The sequence below is a fragment of the Entelurus aequoreus genome, linkage group LG16 (genome assembly GCF_033978785.1).
Source record: "Entelurus aequoreus isolate RoL-2023_Sb linkage group LG16, RoL_Eaeq_v1.1, whole genome shotgun sequence".
In the NCBI taxonomy this organism is placed as follows: Eukaryota; Metazoa; Chordata; class Actinopteri; order Syngnathiformes; family Syngnathidae; genus Entelurus; species Entelurus aequoreus.
This window is the reverse complement of record NC_084746.1, coordinates 4,022,195-4,036,820: the sequence shown is the minus strand read 5'-3', so window position 1 is coordinate 4,036,820 and position 14,626 is coordinate 4,022,195. Positions and strand designations below refer to the sequence as shown.

The 14,626-nt window shown below is 37.4% G+C and overlaps 1 protein-coding gene across 2 annotated transcripts in view; it reads left to right on the top strand.

Moving 5' to 3' along the window:
• The window catches only part of myo9b (myosin IXb), a 98,029-nt gene that overhangs the window by 63,212 nt on the left and 20,191 nt on the right, over positions 1-14,626 (top strand). For both annotated transcript variants that reach the window (XM_062023824.1, XM_062023823.1), the window contains exons 24-33: positions 1,203-1,541; positions 2,728-2,809; positions 2,917-3,114; positions 5,401-5,507; positions 5,582-5,664; positions 5,825-6,009; positions 8,714-8,821; positions 8,897-9,067; positions 10,204-10,245; positions 12,902-13,013. In XM_062023824.1, coding sequence (XP_061879808.1) covers positions 1,203-1,541; positions 2,728-2,809; positions 2,917-3,114; positions 5,401-5,507; positions 5,582-5,664; positions 5,825-6,009; positions 8,714-8,821; positions 8,897-9,067; positions 10,204-10,245; positions 12,902-13,013 — 1,427 coding nt within the window. The remainder of the gene's footprint in view (positions 1-1,202; positions 1,542-2,727; positions 2,810-2,916; positions 3,115-5,400; positions 5,508-5,581; positions 5,665-5,824; positions 6,010-8,713; positions 8,822-8,896; positions 9,068-10,203; positions 10,246-12,901; positions 13,014-14,626) is intronic.

The following is a 14,626-nucleotide window of genomic DNA, read 5'->3' as shown; positions in this document are numbered from 1 at the left end:
AAACCCAGGCCATTACGCATATCATATATTCTGACAGAGGTAATATTTACAATTTTACATGCAGAAAACAATGTACAATATGTACAGCGTTTCCCATAAACTGCCAAGATACCTGTGGCGGTGGGGGCGTGGTCACCATGACATCATCGAGTAATCTGCATAATTTACTACAATGATATGATTTTCTCTAAAAGGGCTCAAAAAATGTATACGGTACTTACTAATTAATAATAACAGTTTTGTTTTAAACGTCCATCCATCCATCCATTTTACAATATAATTACAACACTTTATGTACATATTTATATACAGATTTGAACAATAAGTTATTCACTGAAATATATTTATTAATTGTGGTTCTTACAAAAAATATAAAAGCTAAAATGTCTCATAAAGCTCTGCCCCTTTAATTAGTGCATACTAAATAATTTAACTTTAGCCTACTACTACAACCATATTATTTACCAGCAACATAAAGTGAAACAGAGGCAGAGGTGTCCTGCCACAGTCAGTAACAAATAAACAGAAAACAGTAGTGGTGGTAGATAGACACAGAGCTTCATCAAACATCTGATCCACTGAACAAAGAGCTCCAAAAATCTTGAACTTTAGACTGCCATCAGTTTTACTCCCTACACTTAACCATGTGTTTCCTACTGCCTGCAGACTTTGCACCCTTTGTTATATACACATGTTGTGTTTCTAATATAAATACATTTAATAAAGTCAAATACAAATAAGGCAACAAGAGAAGTATCTTACACTTCTCTTTTGTAAAGTAAATCTGAACAGCCGACATGGGCATCTACATCAACTATATGATTTGCCTGAGAAGCTGGAGAGGACAAAAAAAAAAAAAAAAAAATTTTAATTTTTTTTTATTTTTTTATTTTTATTTTTTATTTGTGGCGGACGTAATTCTTTCGTGGCGGGCCGCCACAAATAAATGAATGTGCGGGAAACCCTGATAGTGCATTTTTTTCAATTTCTCATGTACTCTAAATCCTTATCAAAGATGTTATGTATAATGAGTCTTCACATTTAGCAAACAGCCTGTCCACATTTGATTCCAATTAATGCCGTGTCCTTTTTGTAGTATGAGTTAAAAATCGCTATACTTAGCTTAGAGCATGTTAATATAGAGTCATATTGTGTTTAAGTGGGTTAATCACTTGTTTTTGTTTCTACATTTGTTACATTAGCTCGTCGAAAAAAGAGCTGCGACGGCAATGCAAAGTGGACCTCAGCCCCAACAGAAGCAAGCAGACGGACCCGGTCAACGGTGAGTCGGCACCAAAGGGCAACAAGAGGCGGGAGGGTCGGGGATCTCCGCCAAACCTCGGCAGACCCCTCTCCGTTCCTTTGGACTCCAAAACGGGTAGCGATGACAGCGGCGCCGGGTCCCCGAAGAGCAGCTCCCTGCAACGCTACAAAGACGGGCGCGCCTTTAAGGAGAAGCACGAGAAGTGGCGGGGGAGAACGAGCGAGGAGTCAAGTCCAGAGGTGCACAGGCAGCAAGACAAACGTAAAGATAGCTTTCAGTAAGTGTCGGATTGCTCGTTTTTGTTTCCTTCATCCTGCATCACTCTATAGCAGGGGTCACCAACGCGGTGCCCGCGGGCACCAGGTAGCCCGTAAGGACCAGATGAGTAGCCCGCTGGCCTGTTCTAAAAATAGCTCAAATAGCAGCACTTACCAGTGAACTGCCTCTATTTTTTAAATTGTATTTATTTACTAGCAAGCTGGTCTCGCTTTGCCCGACATTTTTAATTCTAAGAGAGACAAAACTCAAATAGAATTTGAAAATCCAAGAAAATATTTTAAAGACTTGGTCTTCACTTGTTTAAATAATTTCATTAATTTTTTTACTTTGCTTCTTATAACTTTCAGAAAGACAATTTTAGAGAAAAAATACAACCTTAAAAATGATTTTAGGATTTTTAAACACATATACATTTTTACCTTTTAAACTCTTTCCTCTTCTTTCCTGACAATTTAAATCAATGTTCAAGTAAATTTATTTTTTTGATTGTAAAGAATAATAAATACATTTTAATTTAATTCTTCATTTTAGCTTCTGTTTTTTCGACGAAGAATATTTGTGAAATATTTCTTCAAACTTACTATGATTAAAATTCCAAAAAATTATTCCGGCAAATCTAGAAAATCTGTAGAATCAAATTTAAATCTTATTTCAAAGTCTTTTGAATTTCTTTTCAAATTTTTGTTCTGGAAAATCTAGAAGAAATAATGATTTGTCTTTGTTAGAAATATAGCTTGGTCCAATTTGTTATATATTCTAACAAAGTGTAGATTGGATTTTAACCTATTTAAAACATGTCATCAAAATTCTAAAATGAATCTTAATCAGGAAAAATTACTAATGATGTTCCATAAATTATTTTTTTAAGTTTTTCTCTTCTTTTTTTTGGTTGAATTTTGAATTTTAAAGAGTCGAAATTGAAGATAAACTATGTTTCAAAATGTAATTGTCATTTTTTTCGTGTTTTCTCCTCTTTTAAACCGTTCAATTAAGTGTAAATATCATTAATTATTAATAATAACATAGAGTTAAAGGTAAATTGAGCAAATTGGCTATTTCTGGCAATTTATTGAAGTGTGTATCAAACTGGTAGCCCTTCGCATTAATCACTACCCAAGAAGTAGCTCTTGGTTTCAAAAAGGTTGGTGACCCCTGCTCTATAGTCATTTTACCCTCCGTTACAGGCAAAAGGGGAAGTCCATGTCAGCTGATGAACTGTCCAGGCTCAGCTCGTCTGGATCCGACAGCTCGCCGTCTGCAAGTGAGGTAACAACTTCCCAAAGCACCACTGTAACTTTCCTCATGAGGCTCCTCATGTACATCACGCTAGCACACCAGGGTTGTGCTTCATCACCTTTCCTGGCCCCCGTCAGGTCAGGGTACGCATGCGCAAGCATCCCAGACGTAAGCGGCGCTTAGCCTACGCCCGCAGCGGTTTGATGGTTAACTTTGGCGGCTCCAAGGAGAGCGAGTACTGGAGCTTTCCGTTGCCGCCCATGAGCCCCCTCGGGTCCAAACGGAAGACCTCGGCCAGTAGCGTGGATGTCCGCGGCCTCAAATCTCAGGTCAAGGTACAGACCGAGGGGCGACACTTTGGCCGACCCTTCAGTCCCCGGCCGACGCGGCTCTCCATGCATGTCTTGCATGTGTACGTGCTGCTGACAACTTTGCATTGCTGTGGTTGACTTGTTGTGCTTTGCAGTCTGCGACAGCATAAGAAGCTGGTGTTGTTTTAAAAGCAAAACAACAAAATATATGTCAGTCTCTGAAGCTTGTGCTCGTTCTTTATTTCTCAACAAAACTTTCTTGTTTTATGCTTTATTTTATGTGACCTCTGCTAAATAATGTTGATGATCTTAATAGGACAAAATAATGCAGATTTTGTTGCAAATCCAGAGTTTCCAGAAGACTAATAAATGCACACTGCAAAAAGTCAGTGTTCAAAAACAAGAAAAAAAAATACAAAAATGAGGGATATTTTATCTGAACTAAGCAAAATTATCTGCCAATAGAACAAGAAAATTTGACTCGTCAAGACTTTCCAAAACAAGTAAAATTAGCTAACTTCAATGAACCCAAAAATACCTTAAAATAAGTATATTCTCACTAATAACAAGTGCACTTTTTTTTCTTGGTAGAAAAAAAAAAGACCTTTTTGCTCAAAATGTTGAAAAATATTCTTAAATGAAGTAAATGCTAGTGCCATTATCTTGACATAATGATATGCGCTCGGCATTACATTTACTTATACTAAAAACAAATGTATTGTTCTTAATGGAAAGGCAACAAGGCAAGCGCTTGTTACTCTCGGGGTCTCCTAGCCGCTCAGGCAAATCATGTTGTCTACAAATGCATTTTTCCATGGATAACATGACATCATCGCGCCAAGTGCGTGCTCTTTCAGTCAATTAGTGTGCATAAATACAGCCCGGAACCCCAGCCAAAAAATGTTTTATTGTAATTTTGAAGAATTTATCTGAATGTGCATGAACTATTTCTGTTCAAAATTGTTAGAAATGTTAAATGTTTAAATATTAACTGTCAGTTTACTGTACTGTGCCAACTGTACTACTATATGAGTACGTGTTTTCTATTGTTTCATTGAAAATAAAACAGCAAAGTCCATTTGGCTGTCATCTGTTTTAATTATGAGACACAATTGTGTCAAAGTCATGATTTTTTTTTCCATGCTTGGAGTAAGAAATGATTACTTTCAAAAAGTAGTTTTCTACTTGTGAGTGTTGATGACACAGCTTTGCAACAGTTGATATTCTAGTTTCAAGCATGTTTTACTCAATATAGCTCATCAAATCTCAGCAACAAGCTGTAATATCTTACTGAGATCATTTAGGACCAAAACCCTTAAAACAAGTAAAACACTCTAACATAAAATCTGCTTAGTGAGAAGAATTATCTTATCAGACAGAAAATAAGCAAATATCACCCTTATTTGACATATTTCATCTTACTTAGATTTCAGTTTTTGCAGTTTACAGCTTGAACTATTTTATGTGTATGTCAATGCATGTTCTTTGGGATTTTCCTTGTTGAGGGACAAGCGGTAGAAAATGGATGGCTGGATGGCATTTTAATATTAATGAATTTTGAAACTGCATACAAATTACTTTTTCAACTTTTATACTTTTTACTTTTTTTCCTGCTACCCTACTCAGTGGCCTAGTGGTTAGAGTGCCCGCCCTGAGATGGGTAGGTTGTGAGTTCAAACCCCGGTTGAGTCATACCAAAGACTATAAAAATGGGAGCCATTACCTCCCTGCTTGGCACTCAGCATCAAGGGTTGGAATTGGGGGTTAAATCACCAAAAATGATTCCCAGGCGTGGCACCGCTGCTGCTCACTGCTCCCCTCACCTCCCAGGGGGTGGTCAAGAGTGATGGGTCAAATGCAGAGAATAATTTCGCCACACCTAGTGTGTGTTTGACAATCATTGGTACTTTAACTTTAACTTAATTTAAACAAATATGTTTTTAATTATATATATTAAGGGACAAGCGGTTGAAGAGGGATGGATATTAACCATAATACATTCTCATTATGTGATCATATTGTGGTGAGTGTCATCCAAAGTATAATAATATATATTATATTTATAATAAAAGCACTTAACTGTAGTGCTTTTATATTTTGCTAGTATTATTAGGTGTTTAAATCAACTGTAGAATGATGATTGTTCCACTGATGTGTGTGCATGGTGGTCAAAGCAGTTTTGCATGATGGTGAAATTGTTGAGGTGGTCTGGTGGTGGGAGGCCCGTGGGTAATGAGCTTGGCTACCAACAGGTGCAGAAAAGGAAAACTAATATATGTTCTTTATTTGACTCGTCTTCCTCTGCTCTAGATCCCTTCGGAGCCAGACGGATCTAGGTACAGCCTTCCCACTAGCCGCTCTAATGATGAGTCCACCCTCCGAAGATCCAACCAATCACATCTCACTACACCCGATAAGTAAACAAAACAACTCGACTAACAGAATACATTACCTTTTACATGGCGTTAAGTGGTGATTGTATCTGCTGCAGAATTTGGTTTCTTAGTAGATTCTTGCGAAAGCGACCAACTAAAATAACCGCCATCAGTGAGACACCGTCCGAGGATAAAGCTGGTAGGTATCATTTCTTCAAAGGTTAACTTCTGTTGTTCATATCTTTACTAATAAACACAAAATAAACGTTTTCTGGTCTGCTGGAGTCAGAATATTGTTTTTATTGCTGCCCTCTGGTGGTCGTTTCATATGACTGTTGTCTCCTGTCCTCCACCTTCAGTGACCCTGCCCAGGTATACGCCTCAGACCTACCACTTGCCAGACCAGCACTCCGCCCGGATCGAACGCAACCCCACCATCAAAATCAGCCGGGCCACTCGGGGCCAGCAGTGGAACGCCTCTCTGGAGCGCGAGATCACCAACCCCAAAGAGCTACGCAACCTGGACGAGTTTCTTGGCAACCAAGTGAGCGAATAATGATGGGTGTGGGGGGGAGATACTGCATATTCTGGCCAACTAAATGTACCTGCTATAAGAGATTTGAGATGGAGTACAAGTTCATGCTGTTATGGTACATTGCCATTCAGTAAATGCAATGCCTTTGTTAATCGCCAGGTATATTTAAAAGCTTCACCTCCAAAAAACTAATTTTTTTAGTTTAGTTGAGTCTTTATTTGAAGGGACAATGCGCAGAAACATTAAGCTCAAAGACAGATATGTTCTGTACCAGATTATAGCTAAATAGCTCATTTCCATCTGCAGTCCCTGGCTACCTAAATTAAAGGGATACAAAAATCATGCAATAAAATTATAACAATAAAATCATACTATAGCAATTCCAATCCCTATCGAGAAAAAAAACCATGTGGTGCCACTTACCTTTACTCTATAACCTGGTACCAAATTAATGATGATTCATGTTTTAAATCATGATTTGTTTTATATTATCATGGTTTCAGTCATGATACAATACTGGTAACATATTACAATCTACTAGTATTATACAATTTTAAAATAATGTTATACATTTAAAAAAAAAATCATGTATGTATAATTGAAATGTTGTACGATGTACAGTCGTGCTCATAAGTTTACATACCCTTGGATAATTTATGATTTCTTGGCCATTCTTCAGAGAATATAAACAACACAAAAACCTTTCTTCCACTCATGCTTATATTGGCAAACAACTGTGTTTACTCTTTTTAAAACAAAATGACAAAAGAAAATACCCAAATGACCCTGATCAAAAGTTGACATACCCCAGTGACTTTGATCTGATAACATGCACACAAGTTGACACAAACAGGTTTGAATGGCTAATCAAGGTTCCAATCCTCACCTGTGACCTGTTTGTTTGTAATTAATGTGTGTGTATAAAAGGTCAGTGAGTTTCTGGGCTTCTGACAGACCCTTGCATCTTTCATCCAGTGCTGCACACATGTTTCTGGATTCTGAGTCATGGGGAAGGCAAAAGAATTGTCAAAGGATCTGCGAGAAAAGGTAATTGAATTGCATAAAACAGGAAAGGGGTATAAAAAGATAATCCAAGGAATTGAGAATGCCAATCAGCAGTGTTCGAACGCTGATTAAGAAGTGGAAAATGAGGGATTCAGGTAGACCAGCGAAGATTTCAGCCACAACTGCCAGGAAAATTTGTTCGAGATGCAAAGAAAAATCCACAAATAACTTCAGCTGAAATACAGGACTCTCTGAAAAATTGTGGTGTGGCTGTTCCAAGATGCACAATAAGGAGGCACTTGAAGAAAAATGGGCTGCATGGTCGAGTGGCCAGAAGAAAGCCATCGCTCCAAATTACTTTGTTCCAGAAGTTTTGAGGCTTGTCTCTGTGCTGTTTGGCGTAATGTAAGCGGGATACTTTGTGACATTTGCGCAGAAATGGCTTTCTTCTAGCGACTCGACCATGCAGCCCATTTTTCTTCAAGTGCCTCCTTATTGTGCATCTTGAAACAGCCACACCCACATTTTTCAGAGAGTCCTGTATTTCAGCTGAAGTTATTTGTGGATTTTTCTTTGCATCTCGAACAAATTTTCCTGGCAGTTGTGGCTGAAATCTTTGCTGGTCTACCTGAATCCCTCATTTTCCACTTCTTAATCAGCGTTCGAACACTGCTGTTTGGCATTCTCAATTCCTTGGATATCTTTTTATACCCCTTTTCTGTTTTATGCAGTTCAATTACCTTTTCTCGCAGATCCTTTGACAATTCTTTTGCCTTCCCCATGACTCAGAATCCAGTAACACGTGTGCAGCACTGGATGAAAGATGCAAGGGTCTGTCAGAAGCCCAGAACCTCACTGACCTTTTATACACACACATTAATTACAAACAAACAGGTCACAGGTGAGGATTGGAACCTTGATTAGCCATTCAAACCTGTTTGTGTCAACTTTTATGCATGTTATCAGATCAAAGTCACTGGGGTATGTAAACTTTTGATCAGGGTCATTTGGGTACTTTCTTTTGTCATTTTGATTTATAAAGAGTAAACACAGTTGTTTGCCAATAAATAGCTTCACACAACCATTAAGCATGAGTGGAAGAAAGGTTTTTGTGTTATCATTCATATTCTCTGAATGGCCAAGAAATCATACATTTTCCCAGGATATGTCAACTTATGAGCACGACTGTATGTATAGAGATATTATTTTTGACAAATAAAAGGAGATACTTGATTTAAAATATTATACAATATGTAGTATAATACATATCATTCAACTTAGTAAAATATATTGGTTTTAACTAGGAACTAATTGTTTTAATTCCAATTTTAAAAATTATAGGTATTGAAATTATTTTTTATGCTTTCATAGCCCTTTGTAAATTGAAATGTCTCATAGTACATTAATGATTAAAAAAAAGAACACTGAGTGTGAACTTTAACCCTCATTTCTACAGAGATGTACATTAGAGAATATGTTATACAGTTTAAGGAATTAAGGAACTAAATGACAGCAAAACGCAATTGTACAATAAAGGCTCCCTCTCTATCGGATGCCTGGTACGCCCTGCAAATGAGTGCTGCTATTTATATTGAATGCGAATCACTGGCCACAATATTAAGTACAAACCACAATAACAAACATATTGTTAAATTGGCCCTGTTTTTTTTTTTTTGTTTTTTTTTAATTGAATCATTTTACCTTCCAGGTGAACGACTTGCGAACACGAATAAAAGAGCTGTCGCAAACAGAAGACATCTTCCTAACAGCCACCATGCAGTTCAGAGAGACTATCAAAGGCATGTTCTCTGTGCAGGTCAGGGCACGGTTGCACACGTTGTTTACTTTTGTGTTTCACCCCCGTTAAAAACACTAACTATGCACTTTACAGAAGCCTCAAATCGGCTACAAAGACCTGATGAAAGGCTACCAGAACAAAGTCACCTCTCTAGCCGGCCCCAAGCAGAAGAACGAAGTCTCGCTAGTGGTCAACTTGTTCCAGTCTATGCTGGACGGCTTCATCCGGGGGGAAATGAAGCGGTTGGATCCGGAGCCGGTCAAGGTAATTGTTGAGCCCTATTTTCCCATGCACATAAGAGGGGAAAGCTCCGCCTCCTATTCCAAGATGCGCACTTTGGGTGGAGCAAGACTTAAATGTGGCTGCTCCCAGTCAAATCTGGCTTTTAACGTATTCTTTAGCGATGTCCGATAATATCGGACTGCCGATATTATCGGCCGATAAATGTTTTAAAATGTGATATCGGAAATTATCGGTATCTGTTTCAAAAAGTAAAATTTATGACTTTTTAAAACGCCGATGTACGGAGTGGTACACGGACGTAGGGAGAAATATAGAGCGCCAATAAACCTTAAAGGCACTGCCTTTGCATACTTGGTCAACAGCCATACAGGTCACACTGAGGGTGTGTCAGGTTCAAACACTGATGACATCTATTAATCAGAGAAGAAGCAAGGAATCATGCAGAGACAGAGTTCAATTTAGCTCATGAGGAGAACGCATGGAGCTGCACACTAGTCACAGTCTCGCCCTACGCTCTAAGGTTCAGCTCCTGCGTCCCTCTATTTATTCAGGAGTTCCACAGTCAACAACACTAAGGCCGCCTCTAAAAGGAGTGGTCACATACAGTATATTATGCAAAGCAGGTCCAGGACGCACAATATGTGACGGAATGTGTTGGGGGCCTTGTGATTTCGCCTTGTCCCCGCTTCATCTGCGTGTTGTCATCTTATCTTCGTTGAGGTCCTTGAAGTCCTTGGCTGTTAGCGGGCTAAAATAAAGATAATATCTGCGGCTGAGGCCACCCCTCAGACAAGAAGTTTTTGTCCTTGCGCAGATTAGAAAAGTCTAACTTGAGCACAATAGCTATTAACTAGGGTGACCTGGATTGATACGGCCTTTTAAAATATAAATGGTCTTTTTTACCATGCATTTCAATGACAGTGTTAGGTGTTTTGATTTTCATTTGGACAAAAAAGGCAAAGTCCGCCTCCTTTAGTTAAATGAATCACATGAGCCCGCCTTCGTTCACACGCGAGTTGGCCGTGTGAATACGAAAAATGTGCGTAACTTTAAGTTAAGAAAAACACTCGGGTGCAAACAGGAAAATATGGCCCTTTGTCAATTTCACGCTCTGGAGAGAAGAATTAACACTTCTGGCTACTTCCATCTTTTTGCAGGCTTCCAAGACGACCAAGAAGAGAAGGAAAAAGGACAAATGTGTAAGCTGACCAACTAGAATATCTTTCTTATTAACGCAGTTCTTCTCAGATAGGGATGGGGGGAGCATGGTGCCTCTGATTTGGGTGGCCTATCAGATTCTGGCCACCGACTAAACACGCCATTTAGGGGAACATGCTTTATTAGACCCCGACTTAAACAAGTTGAAAAACTTATTGGGGTGTTACCATTTAGTGGCCAATTGTACGGAATATGTACTTCACTGTGCAACCTACTAATAAAAGTCTCAATCAATCAATCAATCAGTCTCACGTAGTATCATGCTTCGAGAAGCTGTCACTACAGAACGTGCCCATTGTAGCTATTCATTTGACTATTGCGCCCTAAAAAAAAAAGTTTAGTAGGTTCAAGTGTTTCATAAATTGTGCACCTGAGTTAATATTGCTCATCAATTTAACTGTATTGTTTATTAATTGTCTTCAGTTTAAAGAGTACATATTTTTTTATTTTAGAAAAAATTATGCAGTTTACATTTTTTCTATTACAGACTAAAAAACGATTAAAATTATTCTCTGTAAGTTGATCTATATTTCTTTCTTTTTTGTTTCCTTCATAGACAAATGATACTATTTAAAGAGTAGTCGCAGGGGGCGCACAAAATGATTTCTTCTTCCTACACTGCAAAAAGTCAGTGTTAAAACAAGAAAAAAAAATACAAAAATTAGAGGTGTTTCATTTGAACTAAGCAACATTATCTGCCAATAGAACAAGAAAATTCGGCTTGTCAAGACTTTCCAAAACAAGTAAAATTAGCTAACCTCAATGAACCCAAAAATAGCTTAAAATAAGTATATTCTCACTAATAACAAGTGCACTTTTCTTGGTACAAAAAAAAGAGACCTTTTTGCTCAATATGTTGAAAAATATTCTTAAATGAAGTAAATGCTAGTGCCATTATCTTGACATAATTATATGCGCTCGGCATCATTATTTTTTTTTTCATGCTTAAAGTAAGAAATTATTACTTTAAAAATGTAGTTTTATACTTGTGAGTGTTGATGACTAGGGATGATACTCGAAACAGGTTTTCCCGGTTGTTCGATAAGAAAATAACCGAGTCCTCGGACTCGAATCCCTTTTTGAGAACCGGTACCCGTTATCGAGACCGCTATAGTAAAGAAAAGAGTTGGTTCTTTATTCGAATCCCTCGGAACGAATCCTGTCCCGACCAAAAATGCTCCGTGTGACATCACAATAAATCAGTCACGTAGCTCAGTCATTAGGCGCAGATAGCGAAAGCAGAAAAACAATGGACGGGAAAAAGCGCTCCAAGGTGTAATAAAGTTCAAAACAAAAGGTATAATCCAATGAATAACTTTACTGAGAGATTTGAGCAGGGTACAAACTCATGAAGAACACTTTTACGACCCACCGGAAACATAGCAACCAGGCTAGCAACGCACCTCCTTTACGGCAGCTGGCGCAACGTTCTTAAAGCAACCGCAGCACATACATATATATACAACATATCTCCCTTTTTTAACTTTTGTTTTTTTTCTTTCCTTGTAAACAAAACAAAATCACACTGTATATGTGTTGTCTGTCTAATTATAAATAATGCAGACGAGGCGTGTTGGCTGAGTTCTTGACGTTTACTTTCACGGGTGACGACATGCAACAACACTTTTCGGGGCTACCGCGCATGCTCGTCACTCCCGTTGCATGCTGGGTAGTGTAGTTGTTATATTCCCTAGCTCATAACATCTTTCCCCCTATAAAGAAATAATGTTAACTCAATAAAGTGTATTTCTTTTTTTAGCTTTAACTTTTCATTTTTTAGCATTGTAACCACATTTACAAACAACTTTTCTCTCCATAGAATTTTCTTTCTTTCTTTACAGTGCAAAAATGTCAAAGCATCATAAACAGTTATGTCAAATAGCAGCAGAACTGCATTTTTTGGAGAGCTGTATTATTTTCAGTTTTGTGCCCAAGGGACTGATTTTATTTAACACTATATTATTATTTATACTCCTATAGTGATCACAGAGACAGGTTGTTTTTGTGTTACTGTATATATTTGTTTTTCTGAAAAATCCCACTTAATATACTTTGGGTAACAACAGTCAATGTTTATTTATTTTATTTTATTTTTTTAGGGGGGTAACAGTCAATATTTATTTATTTATTAGATTGTTTTCTTATATAATAAAAGTGAGCTTTTGTTAAACGAAATATTGTGTTTTTTTCCATATACAACAAGCTATCTGGACTCGATAAGAGAATCGATAAGGAATCGGTTCGATAAGAGGATTCGATAATAGGCTCAAACTCGATAATTCCTTATCAAACATCATCCCTATTGATGACTCAGCTTTGCAACAGTTGATATTCTAGTTTCAAGCATGTTTTACTCAATATAGGTCATAACATCTCAGCAACAAGCTGTAATATCTTACTGAGATCATTTAGGACCAAAACCCTTAAAACAAGTAAAACACTCAAACATAAAATCTGCTTAGTGAGAGTAATTATCTTATCAGACAGAAAATAAGCAAATATCACCCTTATTTGACATATTTCATCTTACTTAGATTTCACTTTTTGCAGTGTAGAAGCGGCGCAACAGAAAACATTTGAGAATCCCTTTATTAACGGAACATAAATGCACAGGAAGTCATTCTCGTTTCTTCACAGCCGGACGGTCCACTAGATCACCGCTTCAGTACCTACCAGGTGAACATCATGCAGTCATGTGACCTGTGTGGCTCATACATCTGGGGCATGGAGAAAGCCTACATGTGCAGCGGTATGTTTGAACAAAAAGAAGCCTTCATTCGGTACAGCAGCACAATGACTAATGCATGGTGTATTTATTTTTTTTATTTTATTTTTTATTTTTTTGTCCTGTCCAGCTTCTCAGGCAAATCATATAGTTGATGTAGATGCCCATATAGGCTGTTCAGATTTACTTTACAAAAGAGAAGTGTAGGATACTTCTCTTGTTGCCTTATTTGTATTTGACTTTATTAAATGTATTTATATTATCATTTGGTGCAGCCGGGCCGGAGCAGGAGGGGATAGAAAGAGAAAAAAAGGAAGACAAGAGGGGGGGAATTGTGGGGACAAGAGGGGGGTAAGACAGAGAGACAAAAATAACAACAATAGAGCAACATCAGCAAATAGGATATGTACAAATATGATGGTAAAAGTGATAGCAAAGAAGCAGTTTGCGAAATAAATAATACAGAAATGACAATGCATGGTATATTTAACCAACCATGTATTGGACTTTTGACAATATTTGTTTCAAATGGAAATGACAAACCCGTTACATATAACGAGTTAACCTTTAGTTCATCAGTAGGTTGCCTACAGCCACAGCTATTGTTGCCATAGTTTTTCACTTGGCGCTAATTTGAGGCCACGCTGTTATTTGCTTTTATCGACCACGCACGCGTCGACGATAGGAGACTCTGTTGGTAATTAAATAAAAGTGTTAATTTGAGTATTTACGCCTAGTTGGCGTCTATCAAGGTGATCAAGGTATGCTGTTATTGTATTAATAGTTTGCATTCTGAACTGTTTCTGATATTTTGACTATAACATGTAATCATTTAGGGCAGGGGTCACCAACATTTTTGAAAGCAAGAGCTACTTCTTGGGTAGTGATTAATGCGAAGGGCTACCAGTTTGATACACACTTAAATAAATTGCCAGAAATAGCCAACACTAAATTGGCCCTAGTGTGTGAATGTGAGTGTGAATGTTGTCTGTCTATCTGTGTTGGCCCTGCGATGAGGTGGCGACTTGTCCAGGGTGTACCCCGCCTTCCGCCCGATTGTAGCTGAGAATGGCTCCAGCGACCCCAAAGGGAATAAGCGGTAGAAAATGGATGGATGGATAGCCAATTTGCTCAATTTACCTTTAACTCTGTTATTATTCATAATTAATGATATTTACACTTAATTGAACGGTTTAAAAGAGGAGAAAACATGAAAAAAAATGACAATTAAATTTTCAAACATAGTTTATCTTCAATTTCGACTCTTTAAAATTCAAAACTCAACCGAAAAAAAGAAGAGAAAAACTAGCTAATTTGAATCTTTTTGAAAAAATTTAAAAAATTATTTATGGAACATCATTAGTAATTTTTCCTGATTAAGATTAATTTTAGAATTTTGATGACATGTTTTAAATAGGTTAAAATCCAATCTACACTTTGTTAGAATATATAACAAATTGGACCAAGCTATATTTCTAACAAAGACAAATCATTATTTCTTCTAGATTTTCCAGAACAACATTTTTAAAAGAAATTCAAAAGACTTTAAAATAAGATTTAAATTTGATTCTACAGATGTTCTAGATTTGCCAGAATTTTTTTTTTTGAATTTTAATCATAATAAGTTTGAAGAAATA